General features: G+C 39.0%; 1 protein-coding gene and 4 non-coding genes across 6 annotated transcripts; 1 reads left to right on the top strand and 4 right to left on the bottom strand.

The window, feature by feature from the left end:
• Window positions 1-955: 955 nt before the first annotated feature.
• trnat-ugu lies at window positions 956-1,028 on the bottom strand. The gene has a single exon. It is a non-coding gene; the product is annotated as a tRNA-Thr (tRNA).
• Window positions 1,029-2,388: 1,360 nt separating this feature from the next.
• trnat-ugu lies at window positions 2,389-2,461 on the bottom strand. The gene has a single exon. It is a non-coding gene; the product is annotated as a tRNA-Thr (tRNA).
• Window positions 2,462-6,310: 3,849 nt separating this feature from the next.
• Window positions 6,311-6,384, bottom strand: trnat-ugu. Its single transcript has one exon. It is a non-coding gene; the product is annotated as a tRNA-Thr (tRNA).
• Window positions 6,385-6,718: 334 nt separating this feature from the next.
• trnat-ugu lies at window positions 6,719-6,791 on the bottom strand. The gene has a single exon. It is a non-coding gene; the product is annotated as a tRNA-Thr (tRNA).
• A 7,929-nt stretch (window positions 6,792-14,720) lies between these two features.
• Window positions 14,721-23,735, top strand: pdp1 (pyruvate dehyrogenase phosphatase catalytic subunit 1). 2 transcript variants are annotated; one of them, XM_036558525.1, is made up of 3 exons: window positions 14,721-14,829; window positions 16,785-17,674; window positions 18,206-23,735. In XM_036558525.1, exons 2-3 carry the CDS (start codon window positions 16,820-16,822, stop codon window positions 18,911-18,913), a joined length of 1,563 nt encoding a protein of 520 aa, XP_036414418.1. In that variant the 5' UTR covers window positions 14,721-14,829; window positions 16,785-16,819; the 3' UTR covers window positions 18,914-23,735. The 2 variants fall into 2 exon arrangements, with proteins under 2 accessions (XP_036414418.1, XP_036414419.1); XM_036558526.1 differs by lacking the exon at window positions 14,721-14,829 and adding an exon at window positions 15,017-16,026.
• The last annotated feature ends 2,311 nt before the right edge of the window (window positions 23,736-26,046 follow it).

Below are 26,046 nucleotides of genomic sequence, written 5' to 3'. Positions count from 1 at the left end.
AAAAACTGTGTGACGTAAACAAACTAACCTGCATTGCTGAATGCTGAAGTCTGCCCTCTACGAGATAACTGGTCAGATTTCATCTGGATGTTTTCAGACTTCAGGACATCTAAAAAGTGACACATGAGCAGACTTTACATTGATGCTGCAAAACCTGTTTTGTAGAGTTGGATATGTGTGAGTCAAGCCAAACAGTCTAACATGAAGTCTGCCTAGGAGGTTATTAGTGAATAAGTGTAGAGGTTTAAACTCTTCCTGTACTTATTTAACCAAATGTGCCCTTTGGTCATGCTTCTAAGTGCTCCTGAAATTAATATGTTTAATATGAAGAATATGTAACGGAGCAAAATGTAGTGGAGAACTGATATGGAAAGAGGAAGTACAAGCTTTGTAAAGCAGTAGTTTTGATGACATTTTTAGGGCTTGAAGGCTTTGATCACTGTTAAGCCATAGGACATACTGCCCAAGTTTTCTGTAGAGGTTGACTGATTTAACCTTAAAAGCCTTGAGCAGCACCCAGTGAAAAAACTCTGTTGAAACCCCTGATTGGAAGGTTCTTTAGGGAGCCAGAAATGCCTATTCTGTCTCATCCCTCCTTACTGGCTCAGATCTGAAAATTCTTCAGTAATTATATAAACTTAAAAAAGATGGTTCTTCAAGGGTTCTTTAGTAAAGAAAATAGTTCTGTATAGAACCATGAACACTCTTGCTATGATTCTTGTCCTCACTTAGCAAAACGTTCAACCAAACTCAGATCATTGTGAACCGAAACTGTTTACACTTTGCTACTTTTTCTTGTCCACGGACTAATAACACACACCACATCACTTGCCGTCTAATCACGTCACACTGCGGAACATTATTTTGAAGGATTTATGTTATTGCCAAGTTACAGCATGTGTCTAGATTCAAGTGTCCTTGGGGGTCTTTTGTTTGGAGTTTAAAATCATCTTTTAGGCCCCAGTGAGACTTGAACTCACGACCCCTGGTTTACAAGACCAGTGCTCTAACCACTGAGCTATGGAGCCTTACCAGACAATCAATCACCCATGTGTCTTTGTAAAGAACTCATTGTCACCTGGACGGAACCACACCTACATAATGCCACACCTGTAAATTTGGCAGGTAGGCTACTCCAGCTGAGCTGAAGTAATAAAAACACAGGTATTTTAGAACAACACTAATCATTTCTTCTCCAACTGCCATGTATGCCTTTGGGCAGCAGAAGCCAAAGGTCAGAATGATGCATACCAAAAACATACATTACTAGCTTAAGTGTACTACAAGGTTGTTTGTCACACTCCTTATACTCATAATCGTAATTATACCCTGAAACACTTCATCTCAAGTTTTCAGATTCCCTCAGTGATACTGAACTGAAAAAACTCCTAATTTCACCTCCTATAAAACTCACTATCAGAGCAGCCAGTGCGGTCAGATCCTTCAAATTCCTGCTAAACACCTCATAAAAGTACCAAGTCATCACACAGTGAGAAAAAAAGAAATGCTGTATAGAAAAATTCTCTCTCATCTAAAAATACAGAGAAAAGTGGGCTCCTAACAACTGTGCATGATCTGGTAGAGCATCAATACAATTCCCATCAGATAACCAGTACTTAAAGCTTTCATCTTTGAAAGAATGAGACAGTCAAGCTTCACTCTTAATTCAGATCTGAAAACAACCACAGGTGTTGGTGTCCATTCTTTCACCACGAGAAAACAACTTGATGTTATGAGTATGAAAGGATGTGTCTCTGTCAAGGGACCGTTACTGAGAAGACTGAGCTTTAACAAAGTCCCTGAAGGCTTCTATGAAAGCAAGTCTCCAGAATGAAAGCTGTAATAAAGGCAAATGGTGAATTTTGAAAAATGTGATATATTGAGATGTTCAGGCTTTTGTGTAATTTTCCGTTAAGTATGTTTTAAATATATATATATATTTTTCTGACACAGAAAAATTAATAACTTGTGATGTATGGCTGTTTTGACTGGAAGTTAAGTAAATGAATGGTGCTACCTAGTTTATCTTGCATTTCACTTCAGTTATTTACATTTAGTTTTTAATACCTTTTTGACATATATTTAATTTAGCTCTTTTTCATCAGCACTTGGAATCTTTAGCTGTTTCTCACACCTCTCACTTTGGTCCTTGATCACATCATTTTAGACCAATAATATCCCAAAAAGACACTCACTAAACCTGGCAATTAACAGATAAGTGTAATCAGGAAAATCACCAAACTGTGCTGGACACCAGCCCCTCAGGACTGGAGTTGTGCACCCCTACACTACTATGATAGTGCCTTCTTTTATTTCTACTTTGAAGATCATGAGAGCAGCTCTCCTAAGAGTGCCTTAGGGGTCTTTTATCCTTCAAAAGCTCCTCACAGGCCCCAGCGAGAATTGAACTCGCGACCCCTGGTTTACAAGACCAGTGCTCTAACCACTGAGCTATGGAGCCCTGCATGTACAGCCATGCACACTGCGTCATTATAAGGGACTCACTCTGTCACCTGAACCACACCCAAGATATTTGGCAGGCAGCCTAATTTAACTAAGCTGCTGTAGCAGAAGTGAATGGCAGTTATGTAAGCTCAGATTCTTTATAAAAGTGGTAAAGAACCCATACCGTACATTTTTATAGGATTTTGTTGGCAGGCATTCAGATGTGGTTTTAGGCCTTGTCCTTGACACACAGAGTTTTCCAGATTCGCCAAATATATATTTTGCACTGTAGAGGGTAAAAATACCTTATTCTTGCAATCGCTTAGTGAGGAATTTACTTATTTATAAACTATTGGATTTCATGCTGATGCTTTTTTGGCAAAGTGGCAAACCTCAACCCATACTTGCTCATAAAGGGCTCATTTTATATCCAAGCATGATTGCATCTCCTGTTTAAGATGTTTTTTGAACATTTAACAAAGATCCTAGTCTTAAATTACCCCTGTCCCAACCTTTTTGGAATGTGTTACAGGCATCAGTGTCAGAATGAGCATATATTTACAGAAAACAATGAAATTGAAAGTAAAACATATCTTGTCTATTTTTCTTACAAATACAATTCAAAGTAGATTTTTAAATCACTGCTTTCTGTTGTTGTTTTTTTCTGCATTTTATTTACTGTTTCAACAGTTTTGGATTTGGGTTTGTATTACACAGTAAGTGTATTGCTTCCAGTTTATCAATTTAGTATGTCATGTAGTGGTTTGTTACGGAGTAATCTCAGTTATACTGTGTGAGTAGCATGACATACTTGAGATTCTGGAAGCACATAAGCAATTCTACCCCTACACTTCTCTTCTCACTTTCATTACCAAATGTGTGGTATAACCAAACTGCATCACTGCATGTTTTCCCATTTGCTCTGTTATTTGCTGTATTTATGTTTGATATTCTCAAAATTCAGCAAAGCAAAAAAAAGGCCCATGCTTAAGCTTTGCATGTGTGGTGGTGGAGCCCAGCCCCGAGCTGCGCTGAATCAGAAGAGGAGCACAGGCTCTTTAAAACTGACTTCCTCTCCATTGTGCAGAAAAGCCTGCCACACATCAGAAGAAAGAGAGCAGGAGACTAGGAAAGAGAAAATGACTGAACAAGCCATTTGGTTTTGTTTGGTGGCTGCTCAGATCGGCCCCTCCCCTGGCCGTGCCACACGTTAGCCGTCTAACTTTTTCTTTAGAGGTTTGATGTTTAGTTTCAGTGATAACAAGCTAAGGTGAAGTCTCTAATGCTGCACAAGTGTGAAGATAAAAATAAAAAAAGCAATTTAAGAAAACATGCATGCTTTATAAATGTCCCTCTGTTGTCAAAGTAAAACAATAGTGTGTAAATTGTTAATCCTTAAAACCCTAAGGATCTGTAAGTAGGCCTGCACTTCAATTCCTCACTCTTGTAAATACATATTTTACAAATTAGTTCTTTTTTTACTCATTACTTATTTAATCATTTATAGTAGTTACTGAATGATAAGTCTTAAGGTTTGTAACTGAGTAATAAGCCTGAGGTTGAAAAGGTCAAAAAATCTTTATGACAAACTACAAGAACGTCACAAATGACTGTATGTACTAGGGCCTAGACCATGAAATAATTGGAAAAAATTGGCAAGCATGCAGACCAAACAAGGTCAGCCAGTCCAAAAGCCAAAAGGCAAGAACAAGGATATTCAACTCACACATTCACAAATCTGCTGATAATCTGTCCCTAAAATACAAGCACAATGAAATTCTAAGTACAGATAGTTTAACATTCACTATTCAGAGGAGATGGCATGAAGCTAGTTTGTGGGAAAACAGTTTTAGGAAAATGTATATTTGATGTTGTGCCATGCTATGTTATGGTTGAACAGCTTCTGGTTGCAGTTTTTCACAGACTAATCTCAGAACCCATAATTTCTGACAAACTTTTGTGACCTACATGGATTCTGAGACTAAACTTCTTTTATCATAGGCTATAAACACATCAGCAATTCTTTCCCTGCACCTCTCCTGTACTTCTGTGAGATGTAAAGAAAAATTGGTGTAAACAAACCGACACTTGAATTGACAAGCATACAGACCAAACAAGGTCAGGCAGTCCAAATGTTTAGAGGCAAGAACAAGAATATTTAAGTCATACCTCTACAAACAGGTACAAGCACAACTATGGATGGTTCGACATTGAATAGGGACGTGAGGCTGTGGTCAAGATGACAGCAGGAGGACAGAAATTAGACTGAAAATGTTGAAAAAAAATGTGGGGATTTGAATCAGGTTTGGGCTTTAATTTCATGCCAATGGAGACCTCTATGTAAAACATGAAAGAAATAGGGAATGAATCTGTGATAGTCTTACGAGCAAACTCACTTATCAAAAGATCACTGTTAAATGTAGGGTGTGACTGTAGTGACTGATAAGTGGGATACCTGTCATTAAATTGGGTTTAGTTTTCATAGAAGCCCATTATACTTGGATTATACGTGTATTTTTTTCACCCAGAACACTGAGGTTCAAGGCATTAAGAAATGACAAGAACATCACAAACGACTGTAAGTGCTACGGCAGTGTAATATGTAATAACTTTAAAAAGCTGCAAATGGACAAAATAAGGTGAGCCAGGCCATTTAGTGACATAACACACCAGATTCTTGATGACTGGCAAAAGTCGGGCTTGCGAAAATACTCATCAACCAGTCCATGCTTCCATTAACGATTCCAGAGAACAGGCATTTCAAAACAGAAAATGTAACAGCTCATACCATGACGGCTTTTAACACTAGGACGGATTTGAACACTAATATTACCTAACTAGCTAGCACAACTAGCTAACAAAAAGAATCTTATTCATTCAGTGATTCGTTTTCTCTTCAGATGCTCCAGCATGGAACATAACAACCTTTTTAAGCTAAGAGTGAAATGCTCCCACACTTTTTGTTCTTGAGGCTGCCATGACGCTTTGTTATCTGTCCAGTAAGTGGCAATGCCAAAACATTCCTAGTTAGTGCAAGAAATTGATGTGGTAACATCCCCAAATAATGGACTATTAAATTAGTTGCCAACTAATTTGGTCGTCGATTTTAGTCGAATAATTGTTGCACCCCTAATCTTCAGTTTTACTAACTTTACCTAAAACTTAAACCAGACAACTGAGTTGTCTGGGAGGTCACTGATAAAACCACTCACTTTGGCCAGCGCAAAGGTACGTTTGGTGTAGTGAGGCGCAGTACTTATGTCATAAACTAGGTAAAACTAGAGGTTTGCTACCTGACACTGACCCCAAAAATTACTGGGTTTCGGGCCCTGATGGAGCCAATTTTGCAATTAGTAGCAGCAGCGGTGAGAGGAGCTTTAGCGCAGCAGAGCTAACAGCTGATCAGGAGGGTCAATGCTGTTCTCTACCAGCTACGATCAGCAACTCCACAAAAATGTAGTGATAATACATACTGCTAGTGTATTACAGAGGTGCAAAATACCAGGTGATCCTAGCATGGCATTTTCTATCAATCAAGTGCTTAGTAACAAAGCAAAGCACCGTGAAACCACATCTGTGATAATTCATCTATGTGAGTGCAGGTCAGGTTTGGGCTTTAATTTCATGTCAATGGAACATGAATGAATAGAACATGAATGAGATTATGCATGAATCTGTGAGAGTCTTACTAGCAAAGCCATTTATTGAAAGATAAATGTAGGGTATGAGTGCAGTATGACTGTGCGTGCTGTAATCTTACAATCTTCCTACAGTGCTCCTTTAATTGACAAATGGATTACTTGTCGTCAAATTGGGTTTTGTTTTTTTATAGAAGTCCATCATACTGGCCTCAAAAGTGCCCCACAGGCCCCAGCGAGAATTGAACTCACGACCCACTGGTTTACAAGACCAGTGCTCTAACCACTGAGCTATGAAGCCCTGCCTGCAAGCTAAGAACACCTAGGACACCCAGACGCAAACCTGGAACACTTGTCTAGCATTACTGAGATGTCGATTCAAGCAGGACTACTATTACTGAGGGGCTCTAAGTTTGGTCGATTATATGACGTAATTCACGCAAGAACTATGGACATGATTCGTACTGGATTCAAATAGAGCTCGTCCGTAATCACTCAACTTACAGCAAATCCCCAGGTAATAATATCCCTGGCTTATGACTGCAGCAGCACTTAATTGATGATGGGCTACTTTTGGTCAAATCATATTTTATTTTCATGGAATGGTTGATTATCCTGGCCTCAAAAAATCAGACAGGCCCCAGCGAGGATTGAACTCGCGACCCCTGGTTTACAAGACCAGTGCTCTAACCACTGAGCTATGGAGCCCTGCCTGACAGGCATAAAAGTCACTTGCCATTTTATAGGTCACCTGAATGTGACCACACCTGTCAGGCAGGCACTTTATAGTGATGTGTGTTTTGTTGTGAAAGGGTGCACTATAGTGGTGATCAGAACCAGGGGTTGCAATATCTATATCATCAATACAGTCATTTTATTTACTATGCAAAATGATCAGTTAACTTACTGTATTTTTTGAGTTTTTCTGTGAAATGCTGAGATTTTAAAAATGCTGGATTTTGAAAATGTGTTTTTGGCCAAAACCAAATCTCAATACCATAAAACAACAATTCAGATATCAGCCAGCGTATCTGTTACCATTTCATGTAATAACTTTCTGTGAGGTAGCTTTAAGAGGCATTAAACACTTCACATACCTGTCTCCTATCACTAACGCTGTGAACACTAGTGGCAGCAGGAGCCTATATTTGGTAAATTTCTCTTGAAAGGCACATTTCACATCAAACATCAAACCACTTTGAATGGCTTTGTTAACATCTTAAGCATGAATGTCAGTAGAGATTTATGTACAGAGGAGGACAATGGGACTTTACTAAGGGTGTCTAGGGCACACTTCTCCTCCAGAAGAAATTTGTAGAGTAGCATGCCAATATAGTCAGGTCAGCACAAAGTAGATCTGTTCATAGTTTATATTAGACACAGATCTAATATGTGTCTAAGATCAACTATGAAGCTGTGGCAATTCATGAATTCACTATATGGATGGAAGTACTGGGACACGCCTCTGAATCACTGAATTCAGGCGTTTCATGCAGTCACATTGCCACAGGCGTATAAAATCAAGCACCTAGCCATGCAGTTTGCCTTTACAAACATTTTTGAGAGAATGGCTCATTCTAAAGAGCTCTCAGAATTCGAGCATGTTACTGTAACAGGATGCCAGCAATGCGACAAGTCAGTTTGTGAAACTTCTTCCCTCCTACATATTCCACGATCAACTGGAAGTGGTATTATTGAAAAGTGGACGTGTTTAGGAACCAGAGCAACTTAGCCATAAGGTAAGAGACCACATAAAGTTACAGAGCTGTGTCGCAGAGTGCTGAGGCACATGTGCATACAATTCACCAATGCTCTGCTAAATCAATAACTGCAGAGTTCCAAACCTCCTTTGGCATTAAGATCAACACAAAAACCGTACGCCAGTAGCTTCATGGCGTGGGTTTCCATGGCCGAGTAGCTGCATGCATGCCTTACATCACCAAACACAATGCCAAGCATCGAAATGAGTGGTGTAAAGCATGCCGCCACTGGACTGGGATAACATGCTTATCTGGCAGTCTGATGGACGAGTCTGGGTTTGGCGAATGCCAGGAGAACATTACCTGCCTGACTGCATTGTGCCAACTATAAAGTGTTTGGTAGAGGAGGCATAATGCTATGGAGTTGTTTTTTAAGGGCTGGCCTATTCCCCTTAGTTCCAGTGAAGGGAAATCTTAATGCCACAGCATACTAAAACATTTTGGACAATTGTATGGTTTCAGCATGACTGTGCCCCAGTGCAAAAAGCAAGGTCCATAAAGGCATGGTTGGGTGAGTTTGATGTGAAAGAACCTGACTGGCCCACACAGAGGTCTGACCTCAACCCCATTTAACACCTTTGGGATGAACTAGAATGGAGATTACAAGCCAGGCTCTCCCGTCCAACATCATTGTCTGACCTCACAAATGCTCTTCTAGATGAATAGGCAAAAAATCCCACAGACACACTCCATCTTGTAGAAAGCTTCCTAGACGAGTGGATGCTGTTATAGCTGCAAAGGGGAGACCGACTCCATACTAATACCTATGGATTTAGCATGGGACATTATAAAAGCTCCTGTAGGTGTAATGTGTAGGTATCCCAATACTTTTTCCACATAGTGAGTGTCATTCAAATACTGAGACAAAATTGGTACATCAGTTGGTGAAATCAAAAAGACTATTATTTTGCTCTGTAGTTGCATTTATGTTTAATAACATAGGTGAGAATGTCAGTCATAGCTGACAGTGCATATATTGACTTTTCTTAATTAAATTGTATATTTATTCTTACAAATGAGTATTTATTACATCTCCCACTCTTCTAGATCACTAACCTCCATCAGACCTGCTCCTTCAGCCCTTTCAGTCTGCTTCAGCTTCTTTTTCTCCCTGTTGCCTGTGTTTGGTATTTAGGAACATTTCATTAACCTTAGCTTTAGAAGAACTCAAGGCTAATTAGAGATCAATCAGTTAAAATGTTGTATACATTTGGTAAATATATTAAACATATAAAATACTGTCTTAGGGATATAAAATCCGTCACTATGGGACCTTTTTTTTTACTGGCATTACCTTACCTAACCTAGCTAGCTACCGTAAGAGCACAGTATTCTGTACACTTGCAACTTTTCCTGTTTGTGTAATAAAAACTACTTTCTTGTCATTTATTTAATACATCAAAGACATTGTCATATATCCTTGTTTCCATCAAACCGGTTAGCAAAACCATCTAAGCTGAGTTTAGACATCAGGGATGCGAATGAGAACGGGGTGGGGGAAACTTTAACGGCCAATTAAAATGCATTTTAGCACGTTATATATATATATATATATATATATATATATATATATATATATATATATATAAAACTCTCCAATTAATATTTAACTATGAATTATTATCATGGAACACAGTATGTCTAGTACTGAGTTGTTAATCTAAGTTTACACCGTCAGCTAATTCCTTGCAGCTGCGTGGTTTCACACCACTGCCTCACTTCATTAGGCTAGGTATTGGTTGTAGGCGGATTTCGCAGAGTCCAACCAATCACTGCATCTTATATGACCTCGGGTATTTCCGCAATAACTACTAAAACGCGAAAAGTGCTGAAGTACTGAACGGATATACTGCATTCTTACGTTAGCTAGTTAACAAGTTGACCTAGGTTAGCGTTAGTTAGCTACCGATGTGACTGTTTGAAGAGAAATATGAAAACAATAATACAAATGACGTTATTTCAAGAACGTTGTATCTATGTCTCCAGTTCAGTTACGGTATGACCCTTCATACAGTGACATCTAAACTCCTGCTTACTTACTTGGCTCATCAGCTTTAACGTTACGTTAACTGTTACCTAACATTAACATAACGTTAAAGTTATCTAGCTAACAAACACGTAAACAGTGGGTAAAAACGCTCGCTAGCTAGCTATTTTGACCACGTAATACATTTGCCACCAATTCTTACTGTATCTTCACTCTATTGCTACTTACTTTACTCTGTTTCCTCTGCAAATATGCCTGTTCAACTTAGTAAGCTTTTAGCCAACACTCGGTTAACTGACATCTCCACGGTGCTGACTAACGTTAACTGATGTAAACTTGCTTTATACAGCAGCTAAAGTAATGCGGGACTACAGCGTCTCCCCCAGGTCTTAGCGCCCTGCGGCCCTCATTAGGTTGTGGACGTGAAGACCGTTAGTGTGTGGAGAAGACGCAGTGGATGCTGGAACAATGAATGAGATGAGATAAACAATCGACAATTTAAGCAATTAATACACTTTTTGAAAAATTGGGTGGAAATTAACCTTTTACCAAACACTATCCCTAACAACTTTAACCTCTGCATCGTACCCTACACTTGAACAAAATCGATGTTCTGTATTCATACAGAGCTACCTTAAGCCTCAAAATGTACCTCACTGTTTACATAGGCATATCAGCACGTCAAACTGCAGGGCAGGCTATACCTATCAAATGACATAAGCTGCTGCTTAGGGCCCTGCGGCCACCAGGGGACCCTCTAACAACTTTTAAGTAATTAGGTTGTCTAATAAGACACTGGGATGTTGTGGTGGGGGGATGATAAGGTGAGGAGAAAAAGCTAAAAGATAAAGGTATATTTTGGTTTCATTTTGAGGTGTTAACGTTATCCTGCTTATATATATATATATATATATATATATATATATATATATATATAGGCTTTGGGTCAGAAAACAAGAAACAGTCAATCTGGATGGAGAATGCTGAGACGCTGTTAGAATCTTTTAACATTTAATCATCAGCAATACACAAAATTGACTCTTTTTTTTTTACAAAATTTACCCGCGCTTGTAGTAGTCACCATTATTAGTTAGCCACTAATTTTACAGTATGTCAGCTAACTGGTTGCAAATGCATTTGATGCTTTAAAAACAAAATTAAACATTAAATTCAAAATCAATTTAAAAACTATATGAGCATAATAGAGTGCTGTTACAGGATAGAAATGCAGTAGAGCTAACAGTGATTTAAACAGTCATTATGCTAATTAAACTATAATGACAGTTGAAACAAAAGTTAAAACACCTCTGTGGTTGTCTTAAAGTTAGGACAGAATTTAGGACATTTGGTCCAGTTAAGATGCTTTTGTAATGCTCTTTTCTGAAGTTAGGATAAGATTATAAACTTAAGAACTGTTGTTTTGTAATTGCTTCTGTCTTAAATTCAGTCCTAACTGAAGTTGTCATGTTGACTAAACAAATAAGATACAATTTCAGACATAAGAAGTTTCAGTAATAAGTCTATTCCGTAACGGTCTGGCAACCAGTGTAAGAGTTTAAGTATGGGGGTGATGTGTTCCCTTCTTTTATTTCTATTGAGAACTCCGACAGCTACATACTGAATCAATTGAAGCTGTTTGGTTTTGTTTCAGTCCAGTTAGGAGACCATTACAGTAATCAATCCAGTCAGAAATAAAGGCGTGGATGAGTTTGTCGAGGTCTGCTTTAGTCAGAAAACCTCTAATCTTGTTGATGTTCTTAAGGTGATAAAATGTTGATTTAGTAACTTTGACATGATTGCTAAAGCTGAGATAGGAGTCCATTAGTGCACCATGGTTATGTGCTAGACCTTTAGATTTTATGGCTCTCAAATCCAGATAGGCAGCTAGTCTGGGCCTCTCATTGCTTTTTAAAATAATTAAATAATCTCTGTTTTATCTTTATATAACTGCAGAGAGTTTATTTAAGACTATATATAAGATTTATTTCTGCATTAAGACTAGTCCTTAGTCACACAATAATTCAGCAAATCTTTTTCTGTATTAAACATAAAATTAAATTGAAAATAAATAAACACGCTATAACAGCATTCTGTCTAATAGAGAGGTAAAATACGACTAGAACACATCAAATAAGTTAATAACATCGATAACTCTAGACAAAAGCTTAAGGCCTCTGAGGAAAAATGATTCTCTATGCTTTTATTTTTAAACTGTTTACAAGGTGTAGGTGTGGGGAAGTGCCTAGGTGTGTGGGGCCTCTGAAGAAAATCCTGCTTAGGATCCCCAAAATACTTAAGCTGGATTTGAAACTGTGCATTACATTATGATTAGTTTACTACACTCCGGAAATTGTATACAGTGTAAACAGTTAATTGTAATATATTCTACTGTTCAAACTCGTACCTGTGAGCTTTGTGTAAACACCGGTTTAGTGTTGTGTGATGGGTAGAACTACCTGTGTCAGGTCAAATTTCCATATAAAAGGAGTTCTGAAGATTCTGGTTCTATAAGGAATTCCTAGTGTTTGGCAGTCAATAGGCTTCTCCGGACAATGATACAACCTCCTTAATATAAATGACTTGTCTTGTCACAACTACCTTGTACACAACTAGCTTGTAAATTTTGGAGAAGGGCAGTTGGTTTAAAATGTGTATCACACAGCTGTGAATGGGTGTGAATAGCGCCATCAAAAAGAGTGTCTTCAAATACTTCTATTTTACTGAGTCTTCTTTTCAATAAAATTTTATTTTCCTTTTATTATCGGTTTATTTTTGTATTTATTTAAGTCATTTTTAAACGTTTTGTCCTATATTCTAAAATAAAGATAATTAAATGGCTTTTTGGTAGCCGAACACATACAAGCTGGGAATATTTCAAGTTAGATTCAACCCATTTAACAATCTATTGCTATTAAATTCAATGTTGTCTTTTTGCAATTAAAATATCATTAAAAGGTTTAGGATTTGTGATGCAGACTGACTTGTTAAAGATTATTTAGCACTTTGTAGCCTCCAACTAGTGATTATTAAAACTCTACTTTAGAAAATGGAACATATCTTAAAATATTAGTGACTTCTTAAACTCTTATTAGCTCAGAGGTAACAAACTTAAGAAGACATTTGACAAAATCCCCAACCTATATAAATAAAATTGCACCAATGATACATGAATAATGTGTAAATGTAGATAATTACTTCATGCTCAATGATTTGCATACCAAGGTCTTAACTTAAGTGTTTTTGTGGTTATCACAACTAATAATGCATTATTGGTGATTTTCAGAAATCAGACATCTGATTATGTACTAATACAGGTCATTTGGAATAAAACTAGTTCATAAACCATTTAGAAGTGTCTATTTAGGGCTTTATTGAACAAATAACATGACTTTAATAAACCCACAATACAAAGTGTTTCACTGCTATGCTTAATTACTTTGTCTCAATATTATTATTTAATATTAGAATTTTGTAAATTTCCCCCATATCCATCGTGAAGTAATGAACCACAGTGTACCTGTAATAGACATTCAATATAATGGAAATTAAATATGTTAATATGCCAAAAATATATATAGTTTGGGCCAGCAAGAGGCCAATATTATTACAGGCAAAGTTACACCATTACAGATGAAACCCCTCAACCACATGATGGCAGCCTTGCAAACAGCAGAAAAGATCTAGCACTAGGTCCAAATAAAAATGCCCCTCTGTAAAAACATTTTAAATGGTCTCTGATGTGGCCTGCAAATAATTGCCTTGCTAAAACTGTTTTTCATCTGCTGATTTAATAAAGCTGTTTAGTGAAAGGCAGATCTTAGGTTTATCAGTAATTTACTTATAAATTAAAGCATTTCAACAGGCCTGTAAAACTGACCCTTCCTGAAAACATTACATTCATAGTTAACAGTGATTCTTCTTTTTTGTGCACTCTATACAAAACCATCTTTGTGTACACTGTGGATTTAATACCCAATTACACTGCAACATGTCTAACTGCAGTCTTGCAGCTTTGCAGTTTACCATTGTCAGCTAGGAAGCAAGCTCTGGAATAAGTTACTGTAAAGCAGGTAAGAGGATAGTGTGCACTCCAGAAAGGCAATCTGATGCCTTTCGGCCATGTCACATGAATCATTTATAGACTATATTTTGCAACTCTTTTAGACACCAAAACGTATTTCAAGTGAGGACTCATGAAAGAAAGTGCAATCTTATGTTTTGTGGTACGTATTTTTTTTTAATATACAGTATTATATTGAGTTTTTTTAAATACAGTATGGAATGTCTTCGTAGTGTAATCTCAATTGATGTAAGAAAACATACACTAAATAAATAAAAAAGTCAACCAACCCATAGACCAGAGCATTAAAGCATTTCAAATAATCTTGATTTTAAAAATAAAACAAAACAAACAAACAAATATGCCATTCATTAGTTAATTAATTAAGCAGATTTTCATTTTGCTGAGGGAAATATAGTGCTTGTAAGGCATGAAAATAATAGCTTTAAGGCTTCTGCTGAATCAAAGAATGAAAGAAAGACAAAACAAAAAAAGTCTGTATGTTAAGTGGGTAAAGCTGTGTTAATTGCAGAAATGTGTTGGGAGAAGAAAAATATAAATGAATGAATGAATGAATGAATGAATGAATGAATAACCTAAGTATTATAAAATAGGTCAAACCGATTATCCTCCACCAAGTATTGTCCCATAGTGGCTTTATATCAAATGAACTGCATCTACAATAGGTTTCGGTCTAGTCCCTTTAATCAGCTAGAAAGGTTACTCGCGTTCGTTCTGTAAAAAGTATTTTACTAAGTAGGGAACTAGGGATCGATTTGAGACACAGCCCGCGACCCTGACGAACCAGCAGTTACACAATGTGAGCCAATCAGCTGGCAGCCGAGTAATAAAAGTGGCCTCGGAAAGGGGCGGAGGCGCGGTGCTTCTCTGTCACTTCTGATTTTCATTTGCCACGAAACTGCTAAACCTGCAGCTGAGGTAAGTCCGTGTGTGCTGGCTAGTGTCTCGGCTACTGTTTAAATGAGGATAAACTGGTCTGTGCATTGCGTAAGATTTCTTTTGTTTGTGGCATTAAATGATTTTCGTGGATTTAGTATCTGCAGCCATTGTCGTTTAGCTACCTTGCAGGAATATAGCTACGAAAGTGTGTGTTTTTTTTTGCATATTCTGCTGGTCAGAAAACTGCTTTGATTGTTGATTAAATGCGTAGTCAGTGTGCTAACTTAGCTACATAACTCATTTCCAACTATTAAACAATATGGTAACTCTAAAGCTACGATTCCTGCTATCTAGCATTCAGTTAGACTGAGACCGCGGAGGTCTCCGCCTAGTAGCTAGTTAGCTAAGCTAAGCTAACCAGGCATTAAGTCATCGAAACAGCTGATGCTCTCTGTGTGAATTAACGCCAACTATAGCTAATAGGTTTTCCACAAAGTTAAAGCTTGAGAAATTTCGTTTCCAACAAATGTTGTAACTAATGTAACGTATAATAGCTAGCTTTCGACCGGTCATGTTTCACGAAGCTTAAGTCAGCTTCTTATTCGAATTTTCCCGTTCCACCTTAAATGATGCCGCAGTTACATTTTGCCGCCTGAGGCTAGGGTTAGCGCCAGAATGTAACAGCTGCGCCATTTAAGGTGGAACGGGAAAAAGCTGGCGAATAGGAAGCCAATTCAGCTTCGTTCAATATATTTCCTTCGCAGTCTTTTTCGCTACCTACCATTATGTCCGCGTCACTAGCTATCTAACGTTAGCTTCTGAATAGATTCAATAACATATGCCATATTCTGTGAGCTTAATTACGAATTGTAGACACCAGGGTACACATTTTCCAAATAAGGTCGTAGTGAGATTGAGAAATCCACCCTTTAGCTTTGCATATATTTCACATTTCCATGTGGCGTGTGTAGAAGAGCAGCCAACGCCAAACAGTACATTTACAGACACCTAAAATGACTCAAGTAATGCTGAGTGAAAGAAACGCAAGGGGCTGTAATTATAGGGCAGTGGGACAGTTGGTTCATCCAGGGCGCGGATATGAAGAGTTTGTTGGGGTACTAAAAATAGAATGCGGCTGCATTCTCATGAAGAGGTGGGTGGCTTTTTCGTGCCAGGAGGTGACAGCGAATCAATGTCAAGTGACCGTAAAGGGCTTTCTGCGAAGGACAACGATTTGTAAGTCTCTCAAACATCAGCTAAAGCCTAATTCAAACTTGTGCCTCTCGGCTTACACCTCCACAGGGTTGTATTGTTAAAGGGACACTCCAGCCACGATGAAGACTGTAACCATCGCTAGATCTGTTGTAAACATGCTTAGTCGGATCCTGCAGTGGTGCCACAATAGTCTCTAGAGTAAGGACACCCCATTCTAATGATGTTGGGGGGGTGTATCTTGTTTCCATTGTGTGCTGAATAAAGACAAAGTCAGTGTTTTCTTTACGGTGACTGAGGTAACACTGACTACTTTGATTGTACTTGTTAACCTATAGATCAGTGGCTAGGCTAGCAGTCAGGATTGGTAGACACCACAGGCATTCCCAGTAGCTGTTATGTATTTGTGAAATGCATGCTGGGTATTGTACTGAAAAAACATGTCAAACTGATGAAGCTAAGATACAATGATCTAGTATGAAATGCTGCATAACATGACAGAAACCTTGTTAAGTAATTAGCAAGGTCAATTACTTGCTTGTTATTTCTCTTCTTGTTGTTTCTCTTCTTGTTACTTCTTTTCTTTTTCTTGAGTGCCTTGCTATCCCTTTGCTGCTGTAACATTGAGAATTTCCCTGTTGTGGGACTAATAAAGGATTATCTTATCTTAAATAACATATTAAACTTTTTTTTAGGTAGGAATGCCCTCTTGGGTACAGCCTGTTGAACTGCAGAGACTTTGAGGTTTTTTGGAATAACTCCTTCTGTTTGTTTTCCTGCAGGTCTTTTTAAGAGAGTTTTGTAAAGCTGCTTTGTTATGGCGGTTACCTGCCAGCTATTTCGGCTAATTTGCGGCAGGGAGCTGGGTCGGATTTGGGCGCCTGCCATTTTGTGTCAAACCTGCTGCCAGTTCCATCACCCGTGTAAAGCAGCAAACCAACCAAATGCAGAATCATATCCAAGGTGGCACCTGTCCCGTGCTTATGGGACCTCGGCTGCACGGCCCACCTACTACCTGACTCCACCTCAGGTCAACAGCATCCTGAAAGCCAATGAGTACAGCTTCAAAGTCCCTGAGTTTGATGGCAAGAACCTTAGCTCAGTCATGGGCTTTGACAGCAACCAGCTGCCGGCCAATGCGCCCATAGAGGACCGGCGAAGCGCAGCCACGTGCCTTCAGATGCGTGGTATGCTGTACGGTGTCTTTGATGGACATGCGGGCTGTGCCTGTGCTCAGGCGCTCAGTGAGAGACTTTTCTACTACATTGCTGTTTCCATGCTGCCACACGAGACACTGGTTGAACTGGAGAATGCGGTGGAGAGTGGCCGGCCTCTCCAGCCCATCTTGCAGTGGCACAAGCACCCCAATGACTACTTCAGCCGTGAGGCCTCGCGCCTCTACTTCAGCAGCCTGCGCACATACTGGCAGGAGCTGCTGGACTTGAGCGCACCCGGAGAGCAGCCCGATGTGGCTGAAGCGCTGGTGAGTGCTTTTAAGCGGCTGGACAATGACATCTCTCTGGAGGCGCAGGTGGGTGACCCCAATGCCTTTCTGCACTACTGGGTACTACGCGTGGCCTTCTCCGGAGCCACAGCCTGTGTGGCCCATGTGGACGGCAATGACCTGCATATAGCCAATACGGGTGATGGCCGGGCTGTGCTGGGAGTACAGGTTAGTATAATATGACATTAGATACTTAAGACTTTTTCCAAAACACGTAATGTATATAATTTAATATTGTGAACAAGAACCGGCAAATGCTTCAGCAAAATGACCGTCTTTCAGAGTAGGAGTGCTGATGTAGATTTGTTCTTGCTAGTAAGTTTGTAGTAAATAAGAGAAAAATCTGATCCTAGATCAGCAGTCTTACTCTGAGCTTTTTGAACTTAGGCCCAGGATTCTTTTAATTCAGCACATACCAAGGTAAAATATTGTTTAAGAAGAAACAAAGGAATTTCAAATTGTCACAGTCATAAAATTTATGACAGCAGACAATTATGGAACATAATTGTGGTCAGCTTAAATTATTGCTATCAAGATATTATGTAATAATTGTGACAGGCCAAGTTACTATGCATTTTGTGCAGTTACTTGTTGTTGTTTGTTGTTGTTGATGATGATGATTTTTTATATATATATATATATATATATATATCTCCTCTGAAACGTGTATTGTGACTTTGTGCCCACCCCTGTGTTTAGGAGCCTGATGGTTCCTTCTCTGCGCTGACTCTCTCCAATGACCATAATGCCCAAAACGAGGCAGAGGTGCGGCGGGTGAGGGCTGAGCACCCGCGAGCCGAAGCCAAGACGGTGGTGAAACAGGACCGTTTGTTGGGCCTGCTCATGCCGTTCCGGGCATTTGGCGATGTCAAGTTCAAGTGGAGCATTGAGCTGCAGCGGCGCGTGCTGGAGTCCGGCCCGGATCAGCTGCATGAGAATGAGCATGCCAAATTCATCCCACCTAACTACCACACTCCCCCCTACCTGACGGCCGAGCCTGAGATCACCCGGCACCGGCTGAGGCCACAGGATCGCTTCCTGGTGCTCGGCTCGGACGGCCTGTGGGAAACACTGCACAGACAGGAAGTTGTACGCATCGTGGGTGAGTACCTGACTGGTGTCCACCAGCAGCAGCCCATCACTGTGGGCGGCTACAAGGTGACCCTGGGCCAGATGCAGGGGCTGCTGCAGGAGAGAAAAGCCCGCATCTCCTCAACCTTTGAGGACCAGAACGCAGCTACACACTTGATACGCCATGCTGTGGGCAGCAACGAGTTCGGTACAGTGGATCATGAGAGGCTGTCCAAGATGCTCAGCTTGCCAGAGGAACTGGCTCGCATGTATAGAGATGATATCACTGTCATTATAGTGCAGTTTAACCCACATGTCATAGGAGCACAGCAGTGAGTGCGCCCCCCTCCCCCTCAAGCTTGGTTTCTGTTACATATGCTGCTGCTTGTGCAGTTGTTCACAAATAGATATTATATAGTGTGATGGTGGTTACCAGTCTTGGTCGTGGAGTACTGGTTGGAAAAGGGCATTTTTCACTGCACAAGTACCAGACCTTTTGGCACCAGAAAACTGGAACTGTGCTTTTGCCAGTGGCCATTGGTCCAGTATGGAATGCTTCAGTTTTATGATTTTTTTGTCACCTGCTCAAGATTGGTACATACTGGACCTGATGGTACTTGCATGTGTTCTCTGTCTTTGGTAAGACAGTTTAGCTAATTCTTTACTAGAATTCTATTCGTTTTTTTGCTAGCCTCTGCAGAACAGTTGTTTTTGCTCATGTTCACACTTGACAATGAAAAATATGAAACTATTTACTATACTGTTCAAACAAAGCTTTAATCAGCCAATAAGTTAATTGAATTAGCAAGTAATGTAGGTAATTAGGCAAATTAGATGTTTTGTATTAGCATAAATGACCAAAAAGACTTGCAAATTATTAATCATGATGATTATAATGGTTCCAGCTGCATCAAATTTTGTTGTTTGTCATTTGGGTCAGTTCTTAGTTCTTAATGTGCAGTAGAAAAAAAGCCCTATAGTGTGCAAGGCAGGGGTACTCTAGGACCAGGATTTGAGCCACTGTGCTATAGACCTCCTAAGTCATTCATCATTTTGTTGTCTGTCATGTGTACAAATGAAAGACTCTTGGTGTAAGCCTTTTTTGTTTATGAAAACAACCACCCATATCACACCCTGGGGTAAACAAATGTTCCAGAGTTAAACATTTTGTCCTGTTTGCATTTCCCTCCTGATTGTCATCAGGATCTCTGAATTACGAGATCATTGAAAATATGAAAATTGCCATACATGCTGTACAGAAGTGAACACTGTACATTTAACTGATGTAATTTATGTAAACGTAAAGTTATGACTTCCACACTGTTTAACCAGGTGCTCAGACTACGGTCTACTACTGCCAAAGCTACATAACTACCACACTTGACAAAGCTTGCAGGTCTGTACGTGGTATTTTTGTGCGTTTTGCACTTTTACGTCAGTTAAATGCATTAGCTTGAATGTAACATACATGGCAGTATTCCTATTTTTACTGACTTACAATCTCACTGTTTGAATGACTGATTTTCAGGGAGAAAAATGTACATAAAACAAAGTGTCATGGTTTTGGAACTTGGTTAACCACAGTGTGTGATGGAGGTGATTTCCTAAATTTTTTTTTTTTCTTTTCCCCATAGACAAAAAACTGCTTAGCGGTAGGGCTCGTCCAGATGGCAAACTATAAATGATGACACAGTGCCTCAGCCTTTTGTTGTGATTCTGTCTGTACTACACTAAGGGTATGTGTGAATGAGAGAGAGCACGCACAGAACACAAAAAAATTGTATTTTAATTGCTTTAGACGCCTCTATCTTACCAAGGTTTGTAAAGTGGTTGCCTGTTGTTGGTTTACATTTCTGAGGCGGAGTTTTTCGATATCAGTTCAGTATCACTCTTTTGAAAATGTTTTTTTCTTGGAAAGGGTGATGAGTATTATCAGCAGTTCAGTTGGTAATGACCTTATCTTGAAAATGCGTTGTGCACATTTTATGCAGTGAAATGTATAGCCGTATTGGCCAGCTCTAGATTTATAAAGTCAGTACTTAACAAGACGTGCAGAGCCATAATGGGGGTTTAAACTTGTACACCTTCTAAAGGGGATAGTTAAGTCTGAAACATTTTGTACAGGTGAAATTTATGTGCCAAAACCTTTAAAGTTATAGCTTGTTTCACTTTAAGTGATTTATAGATTTTATTTTTTTAGCTTGTATTTTTTGTTTTAAAGTCTGTTTGAGAGTAGGATTGAGAGAGAAGGGTCATTGAATTTTTAAACAATGCTTGGTGCTCAGTTCAAGAAGCAGTTGCAGAGATCTAGCAGAGACATATTTAGTCAGACTGGGCCAGACATGACCTCATAACGAGAATACTTCCAGGTACAACTTAAACTTTTGGTGCTGGATTGCAGTGAAATCCACCACAAACAAGGGTATGCTTCATCTAAAACCATTTTCAGCCATCACTGGCTCCGGGCGCTACTTGTTAAAATTGTTGGGTTGGCAGGAGTCGGTTGTCTGCTCCAGAAAACCTAGAGATGTGCATAAGTAAATAGGGCTGCCAGAACAAGTTGTCGTTGCACCTTCATGCAAACAACTGGCCTATCAAATAGCAAGTGTTTACCGGAAGTTAAATAACATTTTTAACATAAAGCACTGGTTGAACGTTTATGTATTTCTTGGTTAATGATTATTTGGTTAATCATTAACATCCCTAGAAAGGAGTACAACTGATAACACAAGGAAAACAAGCTTTTTGCAACTTGTAATGTGTTCTTCGCTTAACTGAAGCTTTTTGGGGATCATTTTCAGCCATGCTAACTTGCATTACATCAATGGGCCAACGACAGGCCTGTCGTGTGAGGATGATGTTGACAAGTGCACCTCTGCTCACTACTTTAAGCTCTGCCTTCACAAGGCATTGGATTGGTTTAGAAATTTACCCTGACGTTCTTGTTACATGATCACGTCTAGCCCTGACATTTTAGGAGGTACAGTTGTATTTGATTGTTTAACATATCGTTGAATATTTGCCTTAGTGCTGTAGTCAAGTGAAAATTCAATGTTCTTTCTCATCCAGAATGTGAATTGGAAAACATTGACTTTAGGAGCACAGCTAGAAAGTTTAATTCAAAGGGCTAAATCGCCAAAACAATACCAAAAGTACTATTGCATGAAAAATTTTAGTAAAAAGAAAAACTGCACCACTGCATGCCTTACCACAATTTAATTTTTTTTTTGTTTGTAAAAGCAAGGGGTGTGAACTTTTTAAGGTCAGATACAGGTTTTGCTGTCTATGAATAATTAGCTTTTGATGATTAGTCAGTATGTCTGATGTAGACTATGTATTTGCCAGTCTGGTAGATCAAAGAAACAGTCTGCATGGTCCAAATTATCCAAGGTTGTTTCAGTGGTGTAGTTCAGTCTCGTCACTGCTAAAATGGCCTTAACTCTATCTCTGGGAGTCTAGCCATGGTGCTTGGTGATTGATCATGAGGAGACTGCAGGATATGAACAAAATGCCATATTGTGATTATATTTGCAATATATTAATAACACACCGGTGAACCCTTGATATGAAGCACAATGAAATATCCTGTGATTCATAAGAGGGCTTGTTTGCACATTGCAGACTTCTGCAATATCAGTATTGCAAAGACCAAAATTCCAGTAATTAGCAAATGACACTGTGCAACCCTAATTAAGAGTAATTCTACGGCTTATTTTTCTGTGACTTATTTAGATACCTCATCCCTGTAGTTTTGCTCAACAAAGTTTCATCTTTTTATGAGCAAAAATATCAAGTTACAGATCTGTGTTCTTTAATGGCAGAGCAAGAGAAAATTGTGCATGTGCAGTAAGAAAAATTCAGCCATACTTATAATCTTTGTTTCACATTATGTAATTGAGTGATCACACTCTCGAAGAAGAAAGAATGAATCGTGTATTCATGCAGGCCATGAATGTACTTTCCAGTGTTTCTCAACCCCTATTACTCTGGGAAAAACTCCAGAGTTTCGCTCCATCACAGCTCCTCACACACCTGTACAAGACAACTAGTGTTCCTTTTTTGTTTGGTTCAGGTGTTCTGGACGCTGGGGTGGAGGAAAATCATCTGAGAGTCCCTGGGAAATGCTGGTCCATGGCATGTTTGTCTAATGTCCTGCAATTATTATCATAAGTTTTGAAATGAAATGAAATGCATGGTCTGGTAGATGATGGATTTTCTTTCTGTACTCTGTGTCCTGATGTAACACTTGACTTGACCCTCTGCACTCACTCCAACACTGAATTAGCTCATGGGAGAGATTAACTGCATAGCAGGCCAAAAATAACTCCTCTTACTCTTTGTTGTACATTGTGTTCAGACCTAAATGTCCTTCAGGTCAGAGAATGTCACTGCAGTAAGTGCACTGTATGAACTAAAACTTGAATGGATACCTTAATGTAAATTACTTAATCCTCCAAAATGACAAACTGTCTCTTATCTATTTTCAGTCATTTTCTTTAAGTTTGGGGTGACTCTGCCAAGTTTGAGGTGAATGTCTGAAGGATAAATGTGGTCTTTAATTTTTTCTTTCTGAAGTGGAAATGAACTTAAATAATTTCTTAGAATGCATTTAAATTCGATTGCATGACCATATAGGGCAAAACCTACTAATTGCAGTGAGTATCAAGCAAGGTGAACTTGAAGTGGAAATAAGATTAAGGTCAAAAACAATGGATATTTCTGTTCTTAAAATGACTCCAACTCTGGTGTGTGTCTCTGTCCATGTATGTCTGTTCTATGGACTTCGCTCAAAGCGATTGTCATTATGCCAGCTGGGTCTTTTTTATTATTATTTTTTTTTCCAATTTTAATTTTTTTTGCGGCCTTGTACAGATGCTTCTTTGTGAAGGAAGTTTGTTTGACTTTGAATGTTTGATATAGTTAGTGAAAGATGTGTACATATTTACCTTAACATATTTATCTTGAAAAAGGCTTGCTTAATACTTGAAGGTCATTTATTTGGCTTAATGCATTTGAAGCATAAAAGATATTAAAATCTATTTACAGACTTGCAACAGGTGTATTTAACATTATTACCATATGTACTGGTGTATGAGTGTGGTTTGTTTGGTAACTGGTATTTTGTATTTAGAATATTTTAATAAAACATTACACATCAGCAAGACGTCTCGTCAGTTTTTATGTGTGCACCCAATTTATTACAAACACGTGTGTTGTAAGTCTACTCATTGGCCATTTTAGGAGGACATTTTAGCACAGACATTATGCTGACACACATTGTACATGGAAACAAAGGGGATATAGTCAACAAAGTAAGTATTTTCTAATAAAGTAGCCGACATGTATGTGCCCATTTCCATGTATTGTTTATGGGCCGTTAGTGGGAAGAATGCGGTCAGACTGGACTGATTCTAGGAAGGGCTTGTTTAATAGTAGAAGATTTAAGAGCTTTAGTCTGAGGTAAACGGGAACACTTGGTGCAATGCAGCTGTAAAAGGTGCACACTGCAAAATGTATCTGAATACGGCCTTGGTGTTGGATGAGTGTGGACATGTGGACACCCCCTTTTACTCTGACCTGCCAAATTGTGCAAGCGGGTCAGTCTATGATTAGATTGTCATTGCCATTGAAGAGTTTGTTAAATTGCCAAAAAATAGCCTATTCTTTACTTAAATTTAAACACAGGGATTCCAATAGCAGGAGCCTTCAAGGTCAATAATGAACAATGAACCAGAACATTAATCACTATTATGATCTCACAACCTGGAACATTTCTGCAATAATACACCACAGGAAATGACAAATTTACTTGTCACAATAACAAGCCTGCTGCCGGGTGGATAATGCTCCCTGATGTATCTGTATTTCTCTGTTTTTATGTAAGCAAACAGTAGATAGATTGACAGATGACTGGTGTGGAACCCAGTGCAGATCCTTGAACATAAGCTTGTAAAATAATCTTAAGTAATATTTACATGCATTTAAATGTTACATTTGCTGTTATTGACCAAGGATTATTAAAACAATGGATTGATACAATGCATTAATAAGCCATTAGGCCACGCTAGAGCTCATTCCCCGTTGTCCCCAGTGAATGTTTCCCAGATTGTGAAATATTGTCCAAGTCCATTGTTTTTTTTTATTTTTTATTATTATTTTTTTTAATTGCACTCAATCACTATGAATAGACTGATTCTCCAGCAAGCTTTTGATTAGGGCAATACCACCTTCTCTATGCCACATGCATCTCGGAAGCTAAGCAGAGTAGCATCTGGTTACTACTTGAATGAGAGACTGCCTGTAAATACCAGTCAACGCTATAAAAGTCACTCCACCAGGCTGGTGTCGAATAGACATGCGACCCCTCCATGCCGTCCTGAGGCCTAACAACATTAGCATATGCATATTATGGGTCATAGTGATTGGTTAGTGTTCATGTGCAACCCTCATGGAGGCATCGTGATGAGCTCATGAGTTCTCAGATTTCAGTATAGTTCAGATTTCAGTTCAGTTTAGACACTCTCTAGGCGCTGCACAGCCCAGTGGAGTTTGGCAGGGGTCTACGTTGAAGTCCCAGGGTTAAACATTTGGACAAACGCATGAGGATGCTTCACAGGTGTCTAGTGCTCATCAGGGGCTTCTAAGGGCATCGGGTGTTTACCAAGGGCTTCGTAGCTGCCACTGTTGGACCCTTCTTGGATGCTCTTGATGTTTCACACCTGGTCTTGCTTGTTACAAAAACACATTCTTCAACATAGCCTGTACAAGTCCTCCATACTGTGGTGAAACACATAATGCAAGTATGAAGATGTAAGAACATGGAATATCAAAGCTTCCTAGTATTATCTAAGGTTGTTCAAAATGCATGATGAACAGGACTGGTTGATTAGTGAAAAACAAACAGAGCAGGATACTTTGAATTGGACTACAAGGAAGAATGTCATCCTATATACAATTCTGATAGAGTTCAGGGAAAGGGTGTGTGAAGTTATGTGCAAAAGTTGGAACTTACTTGGTCATATTACATTTGGATTGTTGTCTAAGTGAAAATAAGTTAACACATCAACAGGGAACAAACTTAAATATGGCATTTTTTGATTGTAGTGCTGTCCGCAGGTAAATTATGGATTGCAGTGAGTTTTCACGTGCAACCCTCATGCAAACGTCGTGATGAGTTCATGCGTTCTCAGATTTTAGTCCAGGTCAGCTTTCAGTCCAGTATGACATACTCTAGACTAGTGGGGCAGGGGTCTACCTTCAAGATCCAGGGCCAAACACTTTGATAAACAGTACACATAGTGCACACAATATGTTAAATTCAGCAAATAAACAGTATTGTGCATTAAAATGTGCAGAACATATGCTCTCTGTAGAAGATTTGTACATATTTTCACTTTGAAAATCAATAAAACAAGTAATTTGACCAGGGGCACCCTAACTCTTGCATATGACTGCAAGATATTCAAACA

The sequence above is a fragment of the Colossoma macropomum genome, unplaced genomic scaffold (assembly GCF_904425465.1).
Source record: "Colossoma macropomum unplaced genomic scaffold, Colossoma_macropomum, whole genome shotgun sequence".
Taxonomy (NCBI): Eukaryota; Metazoa; Chordata; class Actinopteri; order Characiformes; family Serrasalmidae; genus Colossoma; species Colossoma macropomum.
This window is presented reverse-complemented; position numbering and strand designations above follow the sequence as displayed.